This window comes from Monodelphis domestica, chromosome 5 (assembly GCF_027887165.1).
Source record: "Monodelphis domestica isolate mMonDom1 chromosome 5, mMonDom1.pri, whole genome shotgun sequence".
In the NCBI taxonomy this organism is placed as follows: Eukaryota; Metazoa; Chordata; class Mammalia; order Didelphimorphia; family Didelphidae; genus Monodelphis; species Monodelphis domestica.
The window spans coordinates 278,352,020-278,372,344 of record NC_077231.1 but is presented as its reverse complement, the minus strand read 5'-3'; the positions used below and the strand labels follow the sequence as shown (position 1 = coordinate 278,372,344).

Genomic DNA, 20,325 nt, shown 5'->3' with positions numbered 1-20,325 from the left:
GTGTTAAACAAGTTAAACATTCTGTATTGTTAATCACCTGTACTGGTTCTGTACTGTTCTGTCTTGTGTTTTGTATTATTAATCACTTATAATATTCTGGATTTACTTTCATTCTGAACTGTTAGGCATTGTTAATTACCTATAGGGATTGTCTACTACTACATCCCCCTCTTTGATAAGGGCATTCCAGAAGTAAACAAGACATCTCCTTCATTGCCAAATGATGGCAGGTGGGACAACGGGGGAGGAGGGAAGGGAGGGGGAAGGACATGGAATCTGTGCACTAAGGACTCTGGTAGTCCAGGGTCCTCAATAAATATACAAATCTGATCCAAGACTATGGGGCTACTCCATCAATCCTAGGGCTATTCTATCAGCTCTTAGGTGACTTCACCAGCCCTGAAGCTACTCTGTTATCCCCTAGGCCATTTCACCAGTCTAGTCTTTTAATACTATTTTAAAAACCTCTTCTTTAAATGAAATTCTTTCATATCTCTGCATTGAACAGAGTTTTGAGCTTCTTGGAGCCAGACACTGCTATAAACTGGGATTCCCCCCCGCCCCCCATAACAAATCCAAGTTCTATTTTTTTTACTCTTTTTTTTTTAAATCTTACTAACAATTCTAAGACAGAAGGCCAGACTGGCTTAAGTAACTTGCCCAGGATTAAACAGCTAGGAAGTGTCTGAGGTCAAATTTGAACCCAGGACCTCCCAATTCTAGCCCTAGTACTCTATCCATTGTGCTATCTACCTGCCCCCTACCAATGCAAGTTCAATTACACTTTCCACTTGGTGACCCTACCTCTTATCCTGTAGGGGAAGGTTAGAGCTGCCCAATGAAAGACCCCTTTTCCTCTTCATTTCAAACTTACCTTAAAGAGGAACCCTGTCCCTTCTTGACTTCAAACTTAACTATTTTTACTCTGTTCCTAAAGCCAGAATAGCTGTCACATTTCTGGGAGTAAAGGAGTCATGAGGTAAAGAGGTAAAGACTGGCAAAGCAATGGAGACCAGATAGTGACACTGGATAAACTGACACCCTGTGGAGTGACTGACCTGGTTCCATGCCCTCAGAGTCATCCAACTCATACTTTGACCGGGAGAAAGAAGATTTGACCACATTTTTTTCCATTCTAATTTGAGCCTTTATCATTTTTGCTGTAAAGATGTTTTTAACCCAGAAGAACACAGTATAAGGTTACATTAAAAAGAAAAAAAGAAAAACTGAGGTCCTACTAATAAATCTTCAGTTGCTTGGATGTTGGATTTGTGCATTTCCGTGAAATGGACGCACTGGGAACATGCCAGATCTACTGTGGGTCTTTAGAAGTTTCTGGCGTAGCAAGTGTATATTGATGTTGCCTAGAGGCACTAATTCGATATATTGGTGTTTTGCAATATTCAGGGCCAGCATCAATAAAGCCTTTTTCCTTCTTTCTATGCCCTTAGGCAAATAATCTTCCAAAAGCCATTGCTGCTGCCCATACCTTCCTTCTGAAGCATCCTGATGATGAAATGATGCAAAGAAATATGGCTTATTACAAGAGCATGCCTGGTGCTGAGGATTACCTGAAAGATCTGGAAACCAAATCCTATGAGGTAGGTTCAGATTTCTGTGTGTGTGTGTGTGTGTGTGTGTGTGTGTGTGTGTGTGTGTGTGTGTGTCCCCAATACCTCGGGCAGAACCAGAAACATGGCAGGCATTCAATACATTTTGCTGATTAATTGATTGCCTGATGGAAAAATAGCATGACAAAGCAGACAGAGTGTCGTCTCTAGAGGCAGGAAACCCTGATTCCAACCCTCATCTTTGACTCTAATTGCCACAGTATGACCTTAGTCAATTCACTTAAACTCCCTGACCCTCAGTTTTATTATCTGGACCAGATAAGTCTCTGAGATCCCTGCCAGCTCTAGACCAAAGATTCTGTGAGTTTGGTACAGTAAGTGAGACTTAGGATGATGAAATGGCTTCTCACATTCCAGGGGAAAAGAATAGGATTTTTCAAAGATTTAAAAATACAGAAATTATCCATGAGTCTGCCTTCCATAATGATCTGTCAATTATTCAGCATTTATTAAGCACCTGCTATGGATCAGGAACTAGTTCACTTCTTCTTCCCTCTCTGTTAAAAGGGAATAAAAACATCTCTAGTTTTTAGTTTTAGTTTTTAACTCACAAGGTTGTTATGAATCTCAATCACTTGGCATGTATAAAGTGCTCTGCACACTCTGAAGAACTATATACATGTGCGTTACTATTGCCATTCTTTCTGTTTCATCTCACCATCTTTGTTCTTTCCCAAGCTATAGTTAAAACCAGAGATGCTCCTTCTCTTAAATAGCTGAATGGAGCTAGCATCAAAGGGGTCATAATTCTTCAACGTAAGCTTAAATAATAAATATCCCCATCTTAAAATTAGCTTAAAAACTCGGAAGAAGAAAAAAGCCACTAAGTTGTTATCATTCTCTCTTTGGGCTAGTGGTTCTGGGTTCGAGCCTGTCTCTGAGTCATGCATACAGTCTCCTATTTGAGGAAATGACTTTTACCTCTCAGTGCTCTGGGCAATGCTCTAAGACTCGAAAGGGGCCATCAGCCTTGATAGAGGGAATTTCCTACCACCATGAAACCATAGGTCTGATCTCTAATCTTTATCCATTGGATTAATTAATGGTGAAATGCCTTCTAGAAGAGCTAAGAAAGTGGATGTTTGTATTTGTTCATGAGATGGTTACACAGAATTCTAAGGGTGGATGTTAGCTGGGTCTCCTTCCTTTTCAGAACCTCTTCATCAGGGCAGTGAGGGCATACAATGGAGAGAACTGGAGGACATCCATCACTGACATGGAGCTGGCTCTTCCTGACTTCTTCAAGGCCTTCTATGAGTGTCTTGCTGCCTGTGAAGGCTCCAGGGAGATCAAGGACTTCAAAGACTTTTATCTTTCCATAGCAGGTTGGTGTTGGGCTGTTTCTTAAAATTAATAAGGGCACTTTGTTGGGGGAGAAAGTGGAGAGCTGGAGAGAGTTCAGTCAGTATCAGGGCTCAATGGATGGACCAGAGTTGGGATCAGGAGGGCCTTAGAAACTAGAAAGACTATAACACAGGGCTCTTGATGTCAATACTCAGAGACAAGACAATAGATTGCTAAGACATTAAGGGCATCCAGAGACACATAAATAGAGAGCAATAGAAGCAGATAGTTAGCATCAAGGAGGCCTGGGGCTGATTAGCCTTTAGGAGAGTATTACAGTAATTAGGGAACAAGGTTTGAGGTCTTGGCAGGGAGAAATAAGAGCAAAGATTAAAGAATTCCTGTAAGAATAAAAGCAAGGACCTAGTTCCTGAGAGGCTAGCGTACAAAGCAGGACCCCAAGAAAGGAGCTTGGACTTGAGGAAACAAGTAGGGACCCAATTTCTAGAGCTGAGAGACAAAGTGAGTCTGTCAGCAAGTATTTGTAAGGTGCCTGCTATGTGCTATGAATTCTTCTGAGCTTTGGGAAACAAAGACAAAAGCTAGTCCCTGCTCAAGCTGTTTCCAACTAAATGTGAGAGACAGCTTGCAAACAACCAGTATAGACAAGCTCTAGACAGGATAAATTGGAGATAATTCACAGAGATAATTCACACTAGCCTGAAGGAGGAGAAGGAAAGGCTTCGTGTAGAAGGTGGGATTTTAGCGGGCATTTGAAGGAAGCCAGAGGCCAGGAGCAGAGATGAGGAGGAAGACACTTCCAGGCACTCGAGACAACCAATGACAATGCCCAGTGCCCAGAGATGGATTTTCTTCTACAGGGAATAGCAAGCAGCCCAGTGTCACTGGATTGTAGAGTCTGTGGAAGAGATTGAGGCACAAAACACCTTGGAAGATAGGAAGAGGCCAGGTTATGAAGGGCTTTGAAGGTCAAACAGAATTTTATATTTGATCTTGGAGGTAGCAGGAAGCCACTAGAGTTGATTGACCAAGGGATGCTGTCCCAGGAGATCTGATATCAGTACATTAATTACCCCTCTCTAGGTGTGATTGCTCAATAAGTCCAGCATATTCAGCCTCCATCTTGTTCATGAGGTTATTGTAAAACATTTAGTCAAGGACCAGGTCTAACTGATTTTCTCTATGTAGTAATCCTGTAAAAAAATAAAATAAAAAAGGAAATGAGATTAGCCTCCTGTGACTGCTTGATAAACTGGTTCTGGTTTCTTGTGACCATTTCTTCTTTTTTTCTAAATGTGTGAAATTTATTTACTCTATAGAATGAAAAACAGATACCCGCATGGCAGAGAGCTTAGAAAAAAATTGAGGGAAGTTTCTTAATTTTATTTAGTCTATAAAATATTTACTAACTTTTTCTATACTCCTAGTTTTAAGGAGACCTTTTACTTTGCCTTCTCCCTTCTCTTGGTCTTTTTTCTTGCCATCCCATATGCCCTGACTGAACTCTCCTTCCATATCCATTAAAAAAAAAAAACCCTCACCATTCACCTTAAAATCAATACTGCTTATTGATTCTAAGGCAGAAGAAAGGAATAAGGGCTAGGCAATTGGTATTAAGTGACTTGTCCAGGGTCATACAGCTAGGAAGTGTCCGAGACCAGAGTTGAACCCAGGACCTCCCATCTCTAGGCTTGGCTCTCTAACCACTGAGAAACCCAGCTGCCTCTCTTATCCACTGTTTGAAATCCTTCCTAGACCCAAGTATAACTATGATTCTCTGGGCCATAAACTTTTTTTTTTAATATTTTCCCATGGTTACATAATTCATGAACCACCACCCCCCCGGCCCTTTACTCTCCTCTCCTCCCAAATTCGACAGGCAGTTCCATTGGATTATATGTGTATCATTGTTTAAAACCTATTTCCATGTTATTCATATATGCAGTAGAGTAGAGTAGATCCTTTAACATCAAAACCCCCCAATCATATCCCTATCACATTATGTGATTGATCAATTATTTTTCTAATGCATTTCCATTTCCACAGTTCTTCCTCTGGATGTGGATAGCATCTTTCTCATAAGTCCCTCAGGATTGTCCTGGATCATTGCATTGCTGCTAGTAGAGAAGTCCATTACATTCAACTGTGCCACAGTGTATCAATCTCTGTGCACAATGTTCTCCTGGTTCTGCTCTTCTCACTCTGCATCACTTCCTGGAGGTTGTTCCAGTCCACATGGAATTCCTCCAGTTCATTATTCCTTTGAGCACAATAGTATTCCATCACCAACATATACCACAATTTGCTCAGCCATTCTCCAATTGAAGGGCATCCCCTCATTTTCCAATTTTTGGACACCACAAAGAGCACAGCTATGAATATTCTTGTACAAGTCTTTTTCCTTATTATCTCTTTGGGGTACAAACCCAGCAGTGCTATGGCTGGATCAAAGGGTAGACAGTCTTTTATAGCCCTTTTCACATAATTCCAAATTGCCTTCCAGAATGGTTGGATCAATTCACATCTCCACCAGCAGTGCATTAATGTCCCAACTTTGCCACACCCCCTCCAGCATTCATTACTTTCCTTTGCTGCCATATTGACCAGTCTGTTAGGTGTGAGGTGGTGCCTCAGAGTTGTTTTAATTTGCATTTCTCTAATCGAAAGGGACATAAACTCTTTAAATGAAATTCTTTGTCAAATATACATTTTCTTTTTTTATTAATTTTTTATTATGAATTATGAATTAATTTTTATTAATTCAATTTCATTTGGGCTTATGGCAACTGTCAATGAAGTAACTTGATTTTATAATAGGAACTTGTATATAATAATAACTAGCATTTATTTAGGGCTTTAAGATTTACAAAGCCATTGCATACATTATCTCATTTGGTCCTCACAACAATCCTTGGAGGTAGTTGGCATTATTATCCCCATTTCAGAGATCATAGAGATTGAGACTGAGTGAGGTTAAGTGACTTCCCCAGGTCATGCAGCTAGTTAGTAACTGAGGCATCATTCAAACTCAGATTATCCTGATTCCAAGTCTAGCACCCTACCTAACCACCGTGGCTTCATGGAAGAGATTATTCATGAGCTGAGCTTTAAAAAAATCATATGCTTTGAGCCAATAAATCATTATGGTAAATATTCAAAATTGAAATTAAATAATAAATAAAATAAAAAATAAGATAAAAACAAAATAAAAATTAAATATTACAAATTACACTAAAAGTGCTGTTAAAAAAGGAGAGGCAACATTGTAGAATGATAGGCAGCTAACCTTGAAATCAAGAAGAGCTAAGTTCAAAACTTGTCTTTGATATATGCTAGCTTTGTGACCCTGGGCAAGTCCTTTAACCTCTCAGTCAATTCTCTAAGACTAAATTGCTAAGCAGGTTCTGACCTGCATTGGTAGGGGGAGTTTCCTCACTGAAAATTCTCTATATCAATGAAAAAGCAGATCTAGTCTGAAACAAACAAAGGTCTACTTGAAAATATTGATACTGGCATCATTTGTAATAAGTGAAACTTGGAGGGAATTTGGCTGAACGATCTGAAATTTAGATAAATATGATGGATCGAATATGACTGGAGAGAGAGTATGGGTAAGTGGAATGAGCACTGTTTGTAGAATCAGAGGACCTGCAGCATCAGAGTCCTAGCTCCAATACGTACTACCTGTTTGACATCTTTGACATCTCTGTGCCTCAGTTTCCCCATCTGGAAAATAATACTTCCATTCCCTCCTTGGAAAGGACCTTAAAGTTCATCAAATCCAACCTCTTTCATTTTACAAATGAGGAAACTGAGACTCAAAGGAATGGGAGTGTCTTAGCCAAAGCCATATAGGGCAAACAAGTGTGAGGATTGTTGTATGGAGAAAGTGCTCTGTAAATCTTCAAATTCTGTGTAAATGTGAGGCTATTGTTACTACCATTATATAATCATATAAATTACATGGACATATAAAATTATTAATAATAAACTTGAATATAGGAGAGAGAAGCAATACGATGCTGGAGGGGCTGAAGGGATTATTAAAACCAACAAAAATTCAGTCCAAGTTCTTCTCCTCACACATACTTGTTGTATGACGTTAGGCAAGTCATTTATCCTGTCAGTTTCCCCAGGAAGCCCTACTAGATTGTGAATTGTAGAACAGTGGTTGATGTGCATCAATAGAAGGAATGTTCATGCCAAGAGTTCTAAAATGTCAGTCAGCTGGTACAGTGGCTGAATCAGTGGGTTTGGAGTGAGGAAGCCTGAATTCAAAACTGCCGCAGATATTTTCTATATATATGACCCAGGGAAAGGATTTAATCTCTGTCTGCCTCAGTTTCCTCATCCATAAAATGGGGATAATAGCAGCACCTACATCCCAGTTCTTGTGAGAATCAAATGAGATAATAATTATAAAATTCTTACACAATGCCTGGCATATAGTAGGTGCTTAATAAATGTTTGTTCCCTTCCTTCCTTCTCAATTGATGAAATTGCAAGTCTAGAGGGGAAAAAAAATTATTAAAATTCCGGGTGTATCCTGAATCTCTTTAAGCTATGACCTTTTTTCTCATTAGCTAACCAACTCCTATTTATTTGTATTGAGGTCCAGTAGATAGTATCCTAGGGCTGACTGAGGACAGCCAGAGCTTAGATCTGTATTTTATTTTCATAACAAAAGTTTTCTGAAGTTATATGATTCATGTTGTCTTCTTTCCTTCTTCCCTCTCTCCTCCCGAAGCTGACAAGCAATTCAATCTGGGTTATACATGGATTATCACGCAAAACATTTCCATTTTTGTGTTTTATCTTTAATTTATTTTGATAACAAACTTCAGTCAGAGCCTAGAGACAAGGCAGCTATGCTGGTATGGGCTGGAACCAATATTAGATGACAGGAGGGATTCAGAATTGGTGAGTAAGGTATCAAGCTAGAATTACTTTTTGGAGGCATTAATTAGCTAATTAGGGATTCAGAGTGCCAGGGGACTGATATCACTGAGACCAAGAAGTCAACAGCAGTTGAGGTACTGACAGGCATTTTGACCACATTATTAGGGTAGTTGGTCAGTGGGTGGAGACTAGTCCCAGGTAGCCAAGTAACCAGCATCAGGGAGGACCCAGTAAGGGATAGCAGGTAGGTGTCCTAGCAGAACTCAGCATACCTGGGTAATCTGGTGGAAGATGCCAGGCATTCCTCCTGCTTTCAGGTAGGAAGTCTAAGCAGGGAATGGCAAGGACTTCAGTATAGGGGCTGGAATTTGTAGAGAAGGCTATAGACTAGTGATGGAGAACTTGTTAGAGCCTGAGTGCCCAAATTGCACCCTCAGGCTATGTGTGAGCCCTGCCACCTTACTCCAAACAGGAGAAGAAATGTTCCTATTGGGTTGCTGGGCAGAGGCACTGCCTAAGTGATGTGAGAATGTCATCAGACATGGGTGGAGAGGGGGAAGGGTGCAGCCCCCTCTGGCAAGTGTGCCATAGGTTTGTTAACATGGCTATAGACCTTCTAAGGCAGCTGAAATCAAGGCAACAAATTATAATGGAAAGAGCAATGGAATCCTGGAATAAGAAAACCATCAGAGCTGTTTTGTGTTAAGGAATGGTTGAATTTTTTGATGTTGAATGTTTGTGTTTTTCTAGATCATTATATTGAAGTTCTGGAGTGTAAACTAAAGTGTGAAGAGAACCTCACCCCTGTCATAGGAGGCTATCCAGTGGAGAAGTTTGTGGCCACCATGTATCATTATTTGCAGTTTGCATATTATAAGTGTAAGTTTTTTCTATTGATACGAGATTTTGTTGAAGTGCTTCCCCAAAGTCTTTGGGAACCATTGTGATGTCACATCTTTTATAGGCAATGGAGGATGTCTTTTCTTATGATGACTGAAACATCTGTCCCATTGGAGAGGCTTCATCCCTTGGGCTGAAATAGAAATTTCATAAATTTGACAACACTTCAGTTACACAAATGGAGAAGTGGCAGGTATAGGAGATAGACAGCTGGATTTAGGATTTGGCAGCCCCGAGTTCCAGTCATACCTCAAATGCTTTTTTAGCTATGTGATTGTTCACAAATCACTCACCTCTCTGTCTCAGTTTTCCATCTATAAAATGATTATAAAAAGGATAAAATGAGATCATTACATACATCTGTACATAAATATAAAAGCCTATAAATATCCACAGGGTTGCTATAAAGGATAAAATGAGATGTGTGTGCATGAATATATGCAGAAATATGAATATATACACACATCTATATCTCTACAGGGTAGCATGAAAATAAAATAAGATTATATATGCATATGTGTGCATAACTATAGATTTATGTTTATATGTGTATATCTATGTATGTATATATATGCATGTATATAAATATAAAATGTACATGTATAAATTGTAAAGAATAATTTTAGAGTTGTGACTTAAAATCTAAATTAATTGGTTGCCAGGGAAAATCCCAAATAATAAAATACTCAAGTCAGCTGGAAATCATGGTGATTTTAATTAATATAGAGAGAAGGAATTAAGGAGAAGAGAGAGGGAGAGGGAAAGAGTTAATTTAAACCACTCCAGCTCAGGCTGAGCCAGGCAGGAGTTAAAGGTCTTGGCCAAAGGGGCCTCCCTGAGCCTAAGGGAAAAAGAATCAGTCTTATCACTCACCACAAGACCATCTCAAGGAAGCTGTCTGAGTGAGCTCCTCAAGGCTGAGTTCTGAATATCTTAATGCCCGCATGTCCGAATCTCTCCTTCTGGCCTTTACATCCTCTTTTTAAAAATCTTTTCTCTTGTGTCACCTCCCCTAAATTTTCACATCTACCAATCACAGCAGACACTTTTCTCCAGGACTGCCCATTCTTTAGTTCTCACCTTCTTTGGTTAGATTATATCTTTTGAGCTACTTCACACTTCTTTGTTAAGTTCACCTTTTGTTAGTTACTTGATCTTTTTGTGATTAATTTAACCTTTATAGGTACTTAATACCTTTTTTGTATTAAGGTCTAAAAATAGACAGCTTAAAGGTCTAGTTTCACTATAAGGTGAGAACTAAGTACCTTCATTATTCAATTGGGAGATTACAACTTTATCTTCCCCTAAAGTATGTCTAAGTAGGGTGGAGTAATTTTTAAAGTTCACAAAATGCACAGATAGATAGATCTCTACATATGTGAAAGTGGACCTCAAAGGCAGAAAGTCCTGGCTCTGATTGGCTGAGTGATTCCTGGGCATGTTGTTTCACTTAATAGTAAATAGAGCACTGGACCTGGAATCAGGATAACCTAAGTTTAGAACTGGCTTCGGACACTCTTATTAGCTATGTGACCCTAGGTAAATCACCTAGTGCTATTTGTCTCATTTTCCTCATCTATAAAATGAGCTGGAGAAGGAAATGGCAAATTACTTCAGTATCTTTGTCCAAAAAAATCCAAATGGGGGTCACAAAAAGTCCAGCATGACAACTAAATAACAACATACAACTATAAGTTGCAGAGAAGATGTCAATCTAAAACGGCAGAGAGTTTCTTCACTGTGGAGTTCCTTACACCAATGAAATCATAAATCTAATTCTCATCTCTATTCTGGATTAGACAACTTGTTGGGCGCCTTTAGCTCTAAATCTACAACCCACCTAGCAGGGCTTTGGACTCACAAAATCAGATTTGAAAGATTATCTCGCTGATCTTATTGGCACAGATGCTATGATTTGGCTCTGGAATGCCTCTTAGACTGTGTAATCCAACCCCTACATTTTCCACCTGAGGATGATAAATTCTAGAGACTGAAAACAAATTGCCCTGAGTCACAGAAGGAGTAAAGAACAAAACAAGAGATACAGCTCATCCCAATCCGACTCCAGATCCAGTCCTGTTTCCATTATGGATGCCATGTTTCCCCATTTGTAGTAGGTAATTTAGGTAGGAATTCAGATTGGCAATCCTATGCTGAATTTTTGGGAGTTGCCCATGTATTGTTCATATTCTGAACATTCTTTGAACCCTTTGAACACTGATCTAGCCCTTCTGACTAGGGAGCAGAAATCCAGGGGACATAGTAGGACAACAAAGTGGGGTCTAAATTATTCTGAAAATGAGATAGCATCCTCCCTTGTATGTCTTGCCAGCATACACTAACCAAATTCTAAGAGCACGAGGTAAAGCCTGGAGTAGGGAATGGGCACTCTAAGCAGCTTGACGAGCTATAGTTGTGGGTCATCATCATATGGGTCAGATTGGGCTGATCGTTTCTTGGTTTTCTGATTGGAAAATAAGGATATTGGGCTTGGGGGCTTCCATCTATAAAATGGTTTCTCTCTAAGTGGAAGGAACTTCCTAATGGTGTTGGCTTAACTCTTTGAGCTTGTCCTTGTTTTTCAGCAAGCCTCCTCTTTAACCTTTTTAAGGTACACAGTGTCAGGCACATTGTAATAACTTAATAAATGCTTGTGGACCTGTTGGCCATCAGCTACTGAGTTAGAAAGCCTCCACTCCTAATTCTACAAGAATAGAGAATCACTTTATTAAGCTGCCACTGGGTGGCACAAGTCGCGCATCCAAATGGGTGTTTTGGTACTACTTCAATCTGATGACATTTGGAGCACCTGGCTTCTCTAACTTGAAGGACAGAATGTTGAATGTGCCTTTTCCAGGAAATAGCCCCAGAATTGTGGCCCCCTGTTTCCTTCTTAGGTCTGCTCTAATTCCCCAAGGGTCTTGGTCAGATTGAAGCTTGCTGGTCAGGATGACTCACCAGAGTTCAGGTCATTGGATGCAAGGAACAGGTTTAATTCAGTCTAGACAACCCAGCCACACCCTGGAGTAGACTTGAGTTCTTCAGGCACTCCAGCCTTAGAGAGCCTTTTGCAATTAAGGAGAGATAAATTGAGGCTTAAAGGAACATTTTCAGTCCCAGTCTGGTCAAGTCTACAACTTAGTCTCCAGGAACAGCTGGGATCAGGGTGAAGGGAGCCAGCATTTATTAAGCTTCTACTATGGGCCAGACACTGGGCAAAGTGCTTTATTATCCCCATTTTATAGCAGTGGAAACTGAGGCAGATTAAGTAATTTGTTTAGGATTGCCAGGTCAGGGGCCATTAGCCCAGGATTATTTTTCTTGACCCAACCCAATTTCCATTTTCTTTTTTTTTTAGTCCTCTCAATTACCCTAAGAAATTTATTGATGCCTTTTGTTTTCATATCACATTCACTTTTTAATCTCCTTCCTCTCCCTTCTACCACCTAGCAAGCCTTCCCTTTGTAACAAAGATACAATTATGGAGCCCTCTACCACCCCTGACATTACACGAAACATTCCACCCCCATAATCTCTCCCCTCTCAAAAGAAAAGAAGGTGGTGCCTTCTCTCATCTTTCTGAGGCCAAGATTGGTTATTATATTACATAATACAATTGATCTTAGAGATGCCAAAAAAAATTCCTTCCTTTTACATTTGTTGTAGTTATTTCATATTTTTTTCTTATGTGATTCCACTTACTCCTATTGTTCTAACATCTGTTCATTTGTCTTCTCATGTTTCTTAGAATTCCTCAAGAGGTATGGTACAATATTTTTCATTCATTTATGCACCATAGTTATCTATTTCCCAACAGATGGCTGCCCACTCTGTTTTTCTAATTCTGTGCTACCATGAATATTTTGGTGTCCATGAGACCTTTCTAGCTTTGACCTCTTTGGAGGCATATGAATAGCACTGGGCTATCTGAGCAAGAGATAGAAGGATTTTAGTCACTTTCTCTGCCACATAATTCCAAATCATTTCCCAGAATGGCTAGACACAACTCTACCAACCGTGTCTTGCTGGAGTGCCTCCAACATTGACCATTTCGGTCTTTGGACATCATGTACTGTGAAACTATAGTTCTTCTGAAGTGTTTCTCTTCTAAGCCAGCTTTATAGGCTTGTGAATAATTTTCAATTCTTCTTTTGAAAAAGTGTTTGCCTTGGCCACTCCTCTAATTGGGAATGAATGGCCCTTTATCTTATTAATTCTATTAATTATGCCTTAGGTAGCAATCTTGATCAGAGATATTTTATGCAAAGATTTTCCCCAATCTCTAACTTCTTCTTTTATTTTAGCAAAATTGATTTTGTTTGTGCAAAAGTTACTTCCTTTTTCCAACATTGACCTCTCAGATCATGTATCAGGTACTCACTTTTTATGGAAATTACTTTGCCCCTTGCTATCTCTATTTCTAATCACCCAATGACAGGTTTTCCAAATCAGAGACCATCTAATAAGATATTTCTATAAATCGATCCCATTTTTCTTGGACTTTTAGGAAAGTGTGCTCCATCTCCAATGAAATATAACCCTCTAGATTCTTTTCCTTCCCATTTTTCTCCTCCCTTCCCCTCAACTCCAGTGAATGACATGAAGAATGCTGCTCCATGTGTTGCCAGCTATATGCTCTTTGATTCGAAAGATGAAGTCATGAAACAGAATCTGGTTTACTATGAGTACCACAAAGACAAATGGGGCCTTACAGATGAACATTTCCTACCCAGACCAGTAAGTTGTTTTTTGTTTTTTTTTTCTGACTATATTTTTATTTTCAGTACATTTTTGTCTTTTGTTTTTACATATCATTTCCCATCCTCCTCCCAGAGAGTCATACCTTGTATAACAAAGAAAAAGAAAGTGGGAGGGGAGGTCTGGGAAAGCTATAAATATACGCTGGGAAAAGCCTGATGTCATATGCTGTCTATGCACTGTAGTCCCTCATTTCTGCAGAGAAGCCAGGTGAGTGTCTTTTCATCTCTTACCTTTGGGGCCATGCTTGGTCAGACTAATAAGTTTAATGAGCCTATTATTTGCAAATCATTTGTCCCCTTCTATTTAACACCTACTATGTATCAGGTACTGTACAAAGCATTTTGCAAATACTATCTCATTTGATCCTTACAACAACCCTGGGAGGTAGGTGCTATTAGAATCTTCATTTTACATTTAAGGAAACTGAGGCAGGCAGAGGTTAAATGATTTTCCCAGGGCCAAATAGCCAATCAGTATTCAGGTCTTTCTGACTCTCAATCCAGTGTGCTGCTTAGCTGCCTTTATGGTTTTCTACTCATTCAAAAAAATAAAAGATAGGCAAGAATAGGGGAAGAGTGAAGAAGATCACATCTAACCCAGGGTTCAAAATCTTCCATTAACTATATTGCCCTTCTCTACTCTAATCCCTGCCTCTACAAACTCATCTCTCCAATATGCCTGTGTTCCAGACAGTTTAATCTATTTATAATTCTTTTTTAAAAATATATAACTTTTATTTTAATTTTTTAAATCAAAGCCTACTTTCCCTGACTGCTACCCTCCTCTCAGATGGGAAAAAAAAAGAAAAAGAAAAGGAAAACAAAACTCTTGTCATGAATAAGCAATCTGATTATATTTTACATTTTAATTTCTTTTTCAATTAACAAGCATTTTTCTTCTCTCTTCTACTTCTCCAACTCAAAAGGAGAAAAAAAAAGATAAATAAATACACAAAGTCAAGCCAAACAAATTCCTCTTGACCATGTCCAAAAATGTATGTCTCTTTCAGATTATGTCTTCATGGGCAAAATGAAAAATACTGTTTGCAAATGCAATATGGACCCCATTCCAAGGCACCTTAGGGTACTTCTGACCTTACAGTGGATGAGAGCGAACTCCTTCCCCAGAACACATAAACAACTAGGGTCCAAGAGTTTATTTAGGAAAAGTTCTAGCCTTTTCGTGGCTGAACAAGTAAAGAATTTCAGTTGATGATGTTGGGGGCTATTTGCAGTGGGAATCTTTGTTTGGTCAAAGAAGATGTCTTTGAAGAAACAGTACTGCCCAGTGTCCTCGTCTCCAAAAAAAGAGAAGTGTGTGGCCGTAGGGCCAGAACCTCTCCAATGAATGCTTGTCATTTTATGTTCTTTGGCAGTATTCTCAAGGAAGGACTGTCTCTCTGGGTTAAAACAGTGGCTTTTTGCCCAAGGATCATACCAGCCACTGGCCGTAGCCTCAAGTCCCCTTTCTATCCAGATATACAGGCTAGCCTCGTGGGCTGTCTCCTAAGAGCTGACTGTGCTTGATCAGGGCAATGACTTATTTGTCTTCCCTGATTTCCCATTTCTTCATCTGTAAAACACCTACTAGGTGCCTTGTGCAACAGGGATAGTAATACCTGGAAAGCTGTTGCCCAGGATTTCTGTGAGAAGCAAATGATATAACTTATGTAATGTGCTGTGAGAATTTTGCAATGCTATTTAATTTCCGTATGATTATTGAGGCGTGGTTGGGAAGGAGTTAGGTAGCTCAGTGGATAGAACACTGGGACTGGAGTCAGGAGGTCCTGGGTTCAAATGTGACCTCAGATACTTCCTAGCTGTGTGACCCTGGACAAGTCCCTTAATTCCCATTGCCTAGCCCTTACTGCTCTTCCGCCTTGGGACCAATACTTAATATTGATTCTAAGACGGAAGGTAAGGGTTTTCTTTTTTAAGTGCTTTTTGATGGATGAAAGAAAGTCTATATTCAAAGCAACAAAAATATTATCAACATTCAAATTTTCTGTATTTAGATTTTTTTTTTTGCTATAAAGGAAAGCATATCTTTATTTTATTTTTTCTATTCAATTTTTTATTTTTAAATTTTTTCCATGATTTCATGATTCATGTTTTCTCCCTCCCGTCATCCCTCCCCTTCCTGGAGTTGACAAACAATTCTTCTGGGTTTGTATTTAGATCTTCTAAATGACTTTAAGAATTGCATATCCCTATTGCTTTCTCTACCTTTTTTCTCTATTGAAAAAAGCATTGAAGGCAATTGATGATACAGTGGATATAAAGTACTAGACATGGATTCAGGAAAACTTGAGTTTAAATTTGGCCTCAGATATTTATTGTGTGACCCTGGGCAAGTCATTTTACTACTACTTGCCTCAGTTTCCTCAACTATAAAATATTGACCATAAAAGCACATACTTTTCAGGGAGCTCTTGTGAGGGGCAGGTAAAATAATATCTGTAAAGTTGATTAGTGCAGTGCCTTACATACAGTTGGTGCTTAATAAATGCTTATTCCTTTCTTTTGATCTCTCTTTGGCAATTTGTTCTGGATTAGAGACCAAATTGCTTATCATTTATATAAAGCCATAGAATTTTAGAGGTCGTCCAATTCAGGGCTCTCACCTAATTTTGAACATCCCAGATATTTGACAACCCATCCTTTGCTTAAATAATTCTGGTGATGGGAGATTAACTACTTTATGAGGTAGCAATTCCATTGTTAGAAAGTCATTCCTTATATAGAATGGAAATTTATTTCTATTTGTCTTGGTTCCATTCCAACACCTTTCTCAGGTAGAATGGGAATCTATTTCTATTTGCATTCCCTGGAGCAGCAACAAAATAAATTATTAGATGACAGGATCATGGACTTAGAGAGAGAAGGGACCTCATGGGCCTTCTAGTCCAACCCCATCATTTGGCAGATCAATCCATTAATCATTGTGCATCTATTAGGTGCTTTCTGTGTACCTTGCACTGTGCTAGGTAATGAGGATACAAGTACAAAGAATATGATAATCCCTACTGGAAAGTAGATTATATTCTAATGGAAAGACAAATACATATTTAAGTATATTTGTTGTGTAGTTGTTTCAGTCATGTCCAATTCTTCATGACCCCATTTGAGTTTTATTGGTAAAGAAACTAGAGTTGCTTGCCATTTCCTTCTCCAGCTCATTTGGCAGATGAGGAGAATTGAGGCAAACAGGGACACCTATATGAAATATCTGAGGCCAGATTTGAACTTGGGTTGATGAATCTTCCTGACTTTAAGCCTGGCAGTATATCCAAAGCACCACCTAGCTGCCCCATAGAAATATATTCAGAATACAAAGAAAGAAAATAAGTATAAATAGATAAGCACAAAACAGTTCAATAGAAGATTACTTAGGAGGAAGCACCCCAGCAGCTGAGGGGATCAGCAAAGGCTTAATGTAGAAGGCATTTGAGCTGTGGTTAGAAGGAAAATGGTGTATTTTTTTAAATTATTTTATTTTCTCAATTATATGTAATAATAATTTTCCACATAAGTTTTCTGAAGTTATAAGATCCAAATTATTTCCATTTCTCCCTTCCCTCCCCACTCTTGGAGATGGTAAGCAATTTGATCTGGGTTATGCTTATATTTATCATGTAAAACATATTTCCATACTATTCATTGTTGGAAGAGAATTCTCATATAGACCAAAAGCCCAAAGTGAAACACGAATAAACTAATGTGGAAAAAAAATGCTTTGATCTGCATACCAACTCCCACAGTTCTTTCACTGCAGGTGGATAGCATTCTTTGTCCCAAGTTCTTCGGAATTGTCCCAATCATCATATTGCTGAGAGTAGCTAAGTTGATCATTCCACAGTATTGCTATAACTGTGCACAGTGTTCTCCTGGTGCTGCTTATTTCACTCTGCATCAGTTCATGGAGGTCTTTCCAAGTTTTTCTGAAGATGGTATATTCTTTGAGGCATCTGTATCCCCAGGGCTGGCATGGTCCCTTGCCATGCTCAGTCCTTGTCATCTCCAGCCTTGTCCCACCATGTCCTCTGTTTTTTCCCCAACAGGAAGCTGTTGAATACTTTAATATTACAAAACTCCAGAAGGAACTCTATGAGTTTGCTAAGGAAAACATCATGGATGATGATGAGGTAAGTTTTCAGTTCTATTAAAATCAACTGGCATTTATTAAATACCACATTATGTGAGCAAATCCTGTGCAAAGTCCCGAGTCAATATGAAGTTTAGTAAAAGTGATGGGTTGGTGTCCTCATGGAGCTTACAGTTGATTAGGGAAGGAAGCATGGGCAATTGTAACACACCATGCCTCAGGAACCTCTTCAAACTTCCAAATCAAAATCAGATCTGATACTCATGGCTCATCAGGACCCTCATCCCCTGGAGTCCCTCAGATTGGAGGGCAGAGGAGAAAGCTGCTCCCCAAACCCCATTTACAACCATTGCTTCATTTCCCACCTGGCTATATTCCTTTGGATTCTCTGACATGTCCCCCTTTCATCTTTCTTGTGTGTTTTCTTCTCCCTCCCTTAGGGCAGGGATTGCCTTTTTTTGTACTTGTATCTCCAGTCCATTATAGAGCCTGGCACATGTTGCTATTGTTCAGTTTGGGGGTTTTTTGGTAGAAACACTGGAATAGTTTACTATTTTCTTCTCCAGCTCATTTTACAGAAAGAGGAAATTGAGGCAAACAGAGTAAAGTGACTTGCCCAGAGTCACACAGTTAATCTGAGGGCAAATTTTTACTCAGAAAAATGGGTTTTCCTAACTTGAAGTTCAGCACTCTATCCTCTGTGCCACCTAGCTGCCCTTGGCACATAGTAAGTGATGATGACTTAATGATGATGAAATAGTAGATAAGCACATGCCAAGTGAGCTCCCAAAATATGTAGGAGCACAGGGAAGGGAGCAACGAAGGTGTTCATTACTGACTGGCAGGACCAGGGACATTGATATAGGAGGTAGTCTTTGAGATCAGTCATAAAGGATGAGTAGAAATTCCACAGTTCATAGATTTAGGTGCATGGGAAGAAAGTGATTCCAGGCACAAAAACCAGCATAAGCAAAGGTCCAGAGATGGGAGACTAGGGTGTATAGAATGGACTACAGGTAGTCCAATTTGTCTGAAAGAATCTGTATGAGACAAGATGAGAGAGAGAGAGAGAGAGAGAGAGTTCTGAGGGGTGATAGAGAACCCCAAATGGTAGGCTAAGGAGTTGGAAGTGTATTCAAAAGCCATTTAGGTAACTAGCATTTATTAAATGCTTACGATGTAACAGGCACTGGCCCAAACAAGGAGGATACAAATGAGGACCAGAAAGACACAGGAGATACATAAAACAATAGGGACTAAGGACCCATGGAACACTGAAGAGGGAATTTACCAGAATGGTACTTAAGGAAGAGGTACAGCAGCAGTTTGGGTCATGAATTAGAGGGCAGGAAACCGATTAAAAGAGCAAGGCAGCTTTAGAGGGAGATGATAATTCAGGCTATGTGATCACAGCCAAATTGTGGAATCTCCCAGAGATGAGTTTTCTCATCTGTAAAATGCAGATAATCTTTGTACCACCTATCTCACAGGGTGATGAGGAAAAATATTTCATAAATGCAAGCTACCAAAAGGAATTTATTTTTCCATTTGATGAAATTTACCACGACGTGAATTCCCCCCTTTTAATGAAAAATGCAGAAGACTGGGGAAAAAAATCTGGGGTTTATGAGTGTTTTAAAAAAAAATAAAACCCTTACCTTCTATCTGAAAATCAATACTAAGTATTAGTTCCAAGGCAGAAGAATGGTAAAAGCTAGGCAATGGGGATCAAGTGACTTGCCCAGGGTCACACAGCTAGGAAGTGTCTGAGGTCAGAGTTGAACCTATAACCCCACCATCTCCAGGGTTGGCTTTATTGACTGAGCCATCTAGCTGCCTCATGAGTGTTTTTATGAAAAGAATAATCTTAGTACAAGATTAGTACTGCAAGAATAGAAATCAAGGCCATACATTTTTCCAGGGGGAAGAGCTGTGGTTTCCTCAGGATGTAAAACTACATGTCTGGGTGGATACATGGACCACACTCTATCCCACCTTTTTTTATCTTCTAAAAACAAAGCAAATTTAAATTACAGTAGTATTTTTAAGATGCTCAGATGTACGTTTCCCTCCATTTTTCTGGGAGCTCAAGCCGCTGTCTTTTCTTCTGTAAATTATGTCCAGCTCACTTGATTACTTCTAGAGGATTTCTTGAAATTTAAGGTTAGGTAAGTCCCATGAAGCAAGCTTGCTCTCCTCCATCTATTGAAGAAAACCATAGAGCAAGAGAATGAGAATGGACTAGAAGCTATCATGTCCAGTCTCCTTTGTTTTACACTTGAAGAAACTGAGTCCCAGAGAAGTTATATGATTCACTCAGTCATGTAGTAGTAAGTGACGAAGGCAGAAATGGAACCCAGGTTTGTTGACACCATGTCCAGGGCTCTTTTTCAGTAGGTATTTCTGAAGGCTAATACTGTTAAGAAGATCATGCTAGGAAGTGGGAGAAATACAGAGGATAGCTAAGACCCAATTCTTTTCTGTTGTGGATAACTATAACATATTTTAAAGAAAAAGATTAATACTGTATTCAACATTTTAGGCACAAGTCTGCAAGAAGCTATTTAATTTAATATTAACCAAATATTCAAGCCATTTTTTGGCTTAGAGATGTCAGTCAGTAAATACTATGTGCCAGGCTTTGTGCTAAGCCCTAGGAACACCAGTAAAGGTTAAAAACAAAGCCAAAAAGAACCAAAACCCGGTCCTGGATTACAAAGAGTTG

General features: G+C 39.2%; 1 protein-coding gene across 1 annotated transcript in view; it reads left to right on the top strand.

Annotated features, from left to right (window-relative positions):
* The window catches only part of CRTAP (cartilage associated protein), an 86,563-nt gene that overhangs the window by 41,023 nt on the left and 25,215 nt on the right, over positions 1-20,325 (top strand). Inside the window, exons 2-6 of the mRNA XM_001378522.5 lie at positions 1,452-1,601; positions 2,785-2,956; positions 8,586-8,714; positions 13,327-13,472; positions 17,557-17,640. Of these exons, the coding sequence (XP_001378559.2) occupies positions 1,452-1,601; positions 2,785-2,956; positions 8,586-8,714; positions 13,327-13,472; positions 17,557-17,640 (681 nt within the window). The remainder of the gene's footprint in view (positions 1-1,451; positions 1,602-2,784; positions 2,957-8,585; positions 8,715-13,326; positions 13,473-17,556; positions 17,641-20,325) is intronic.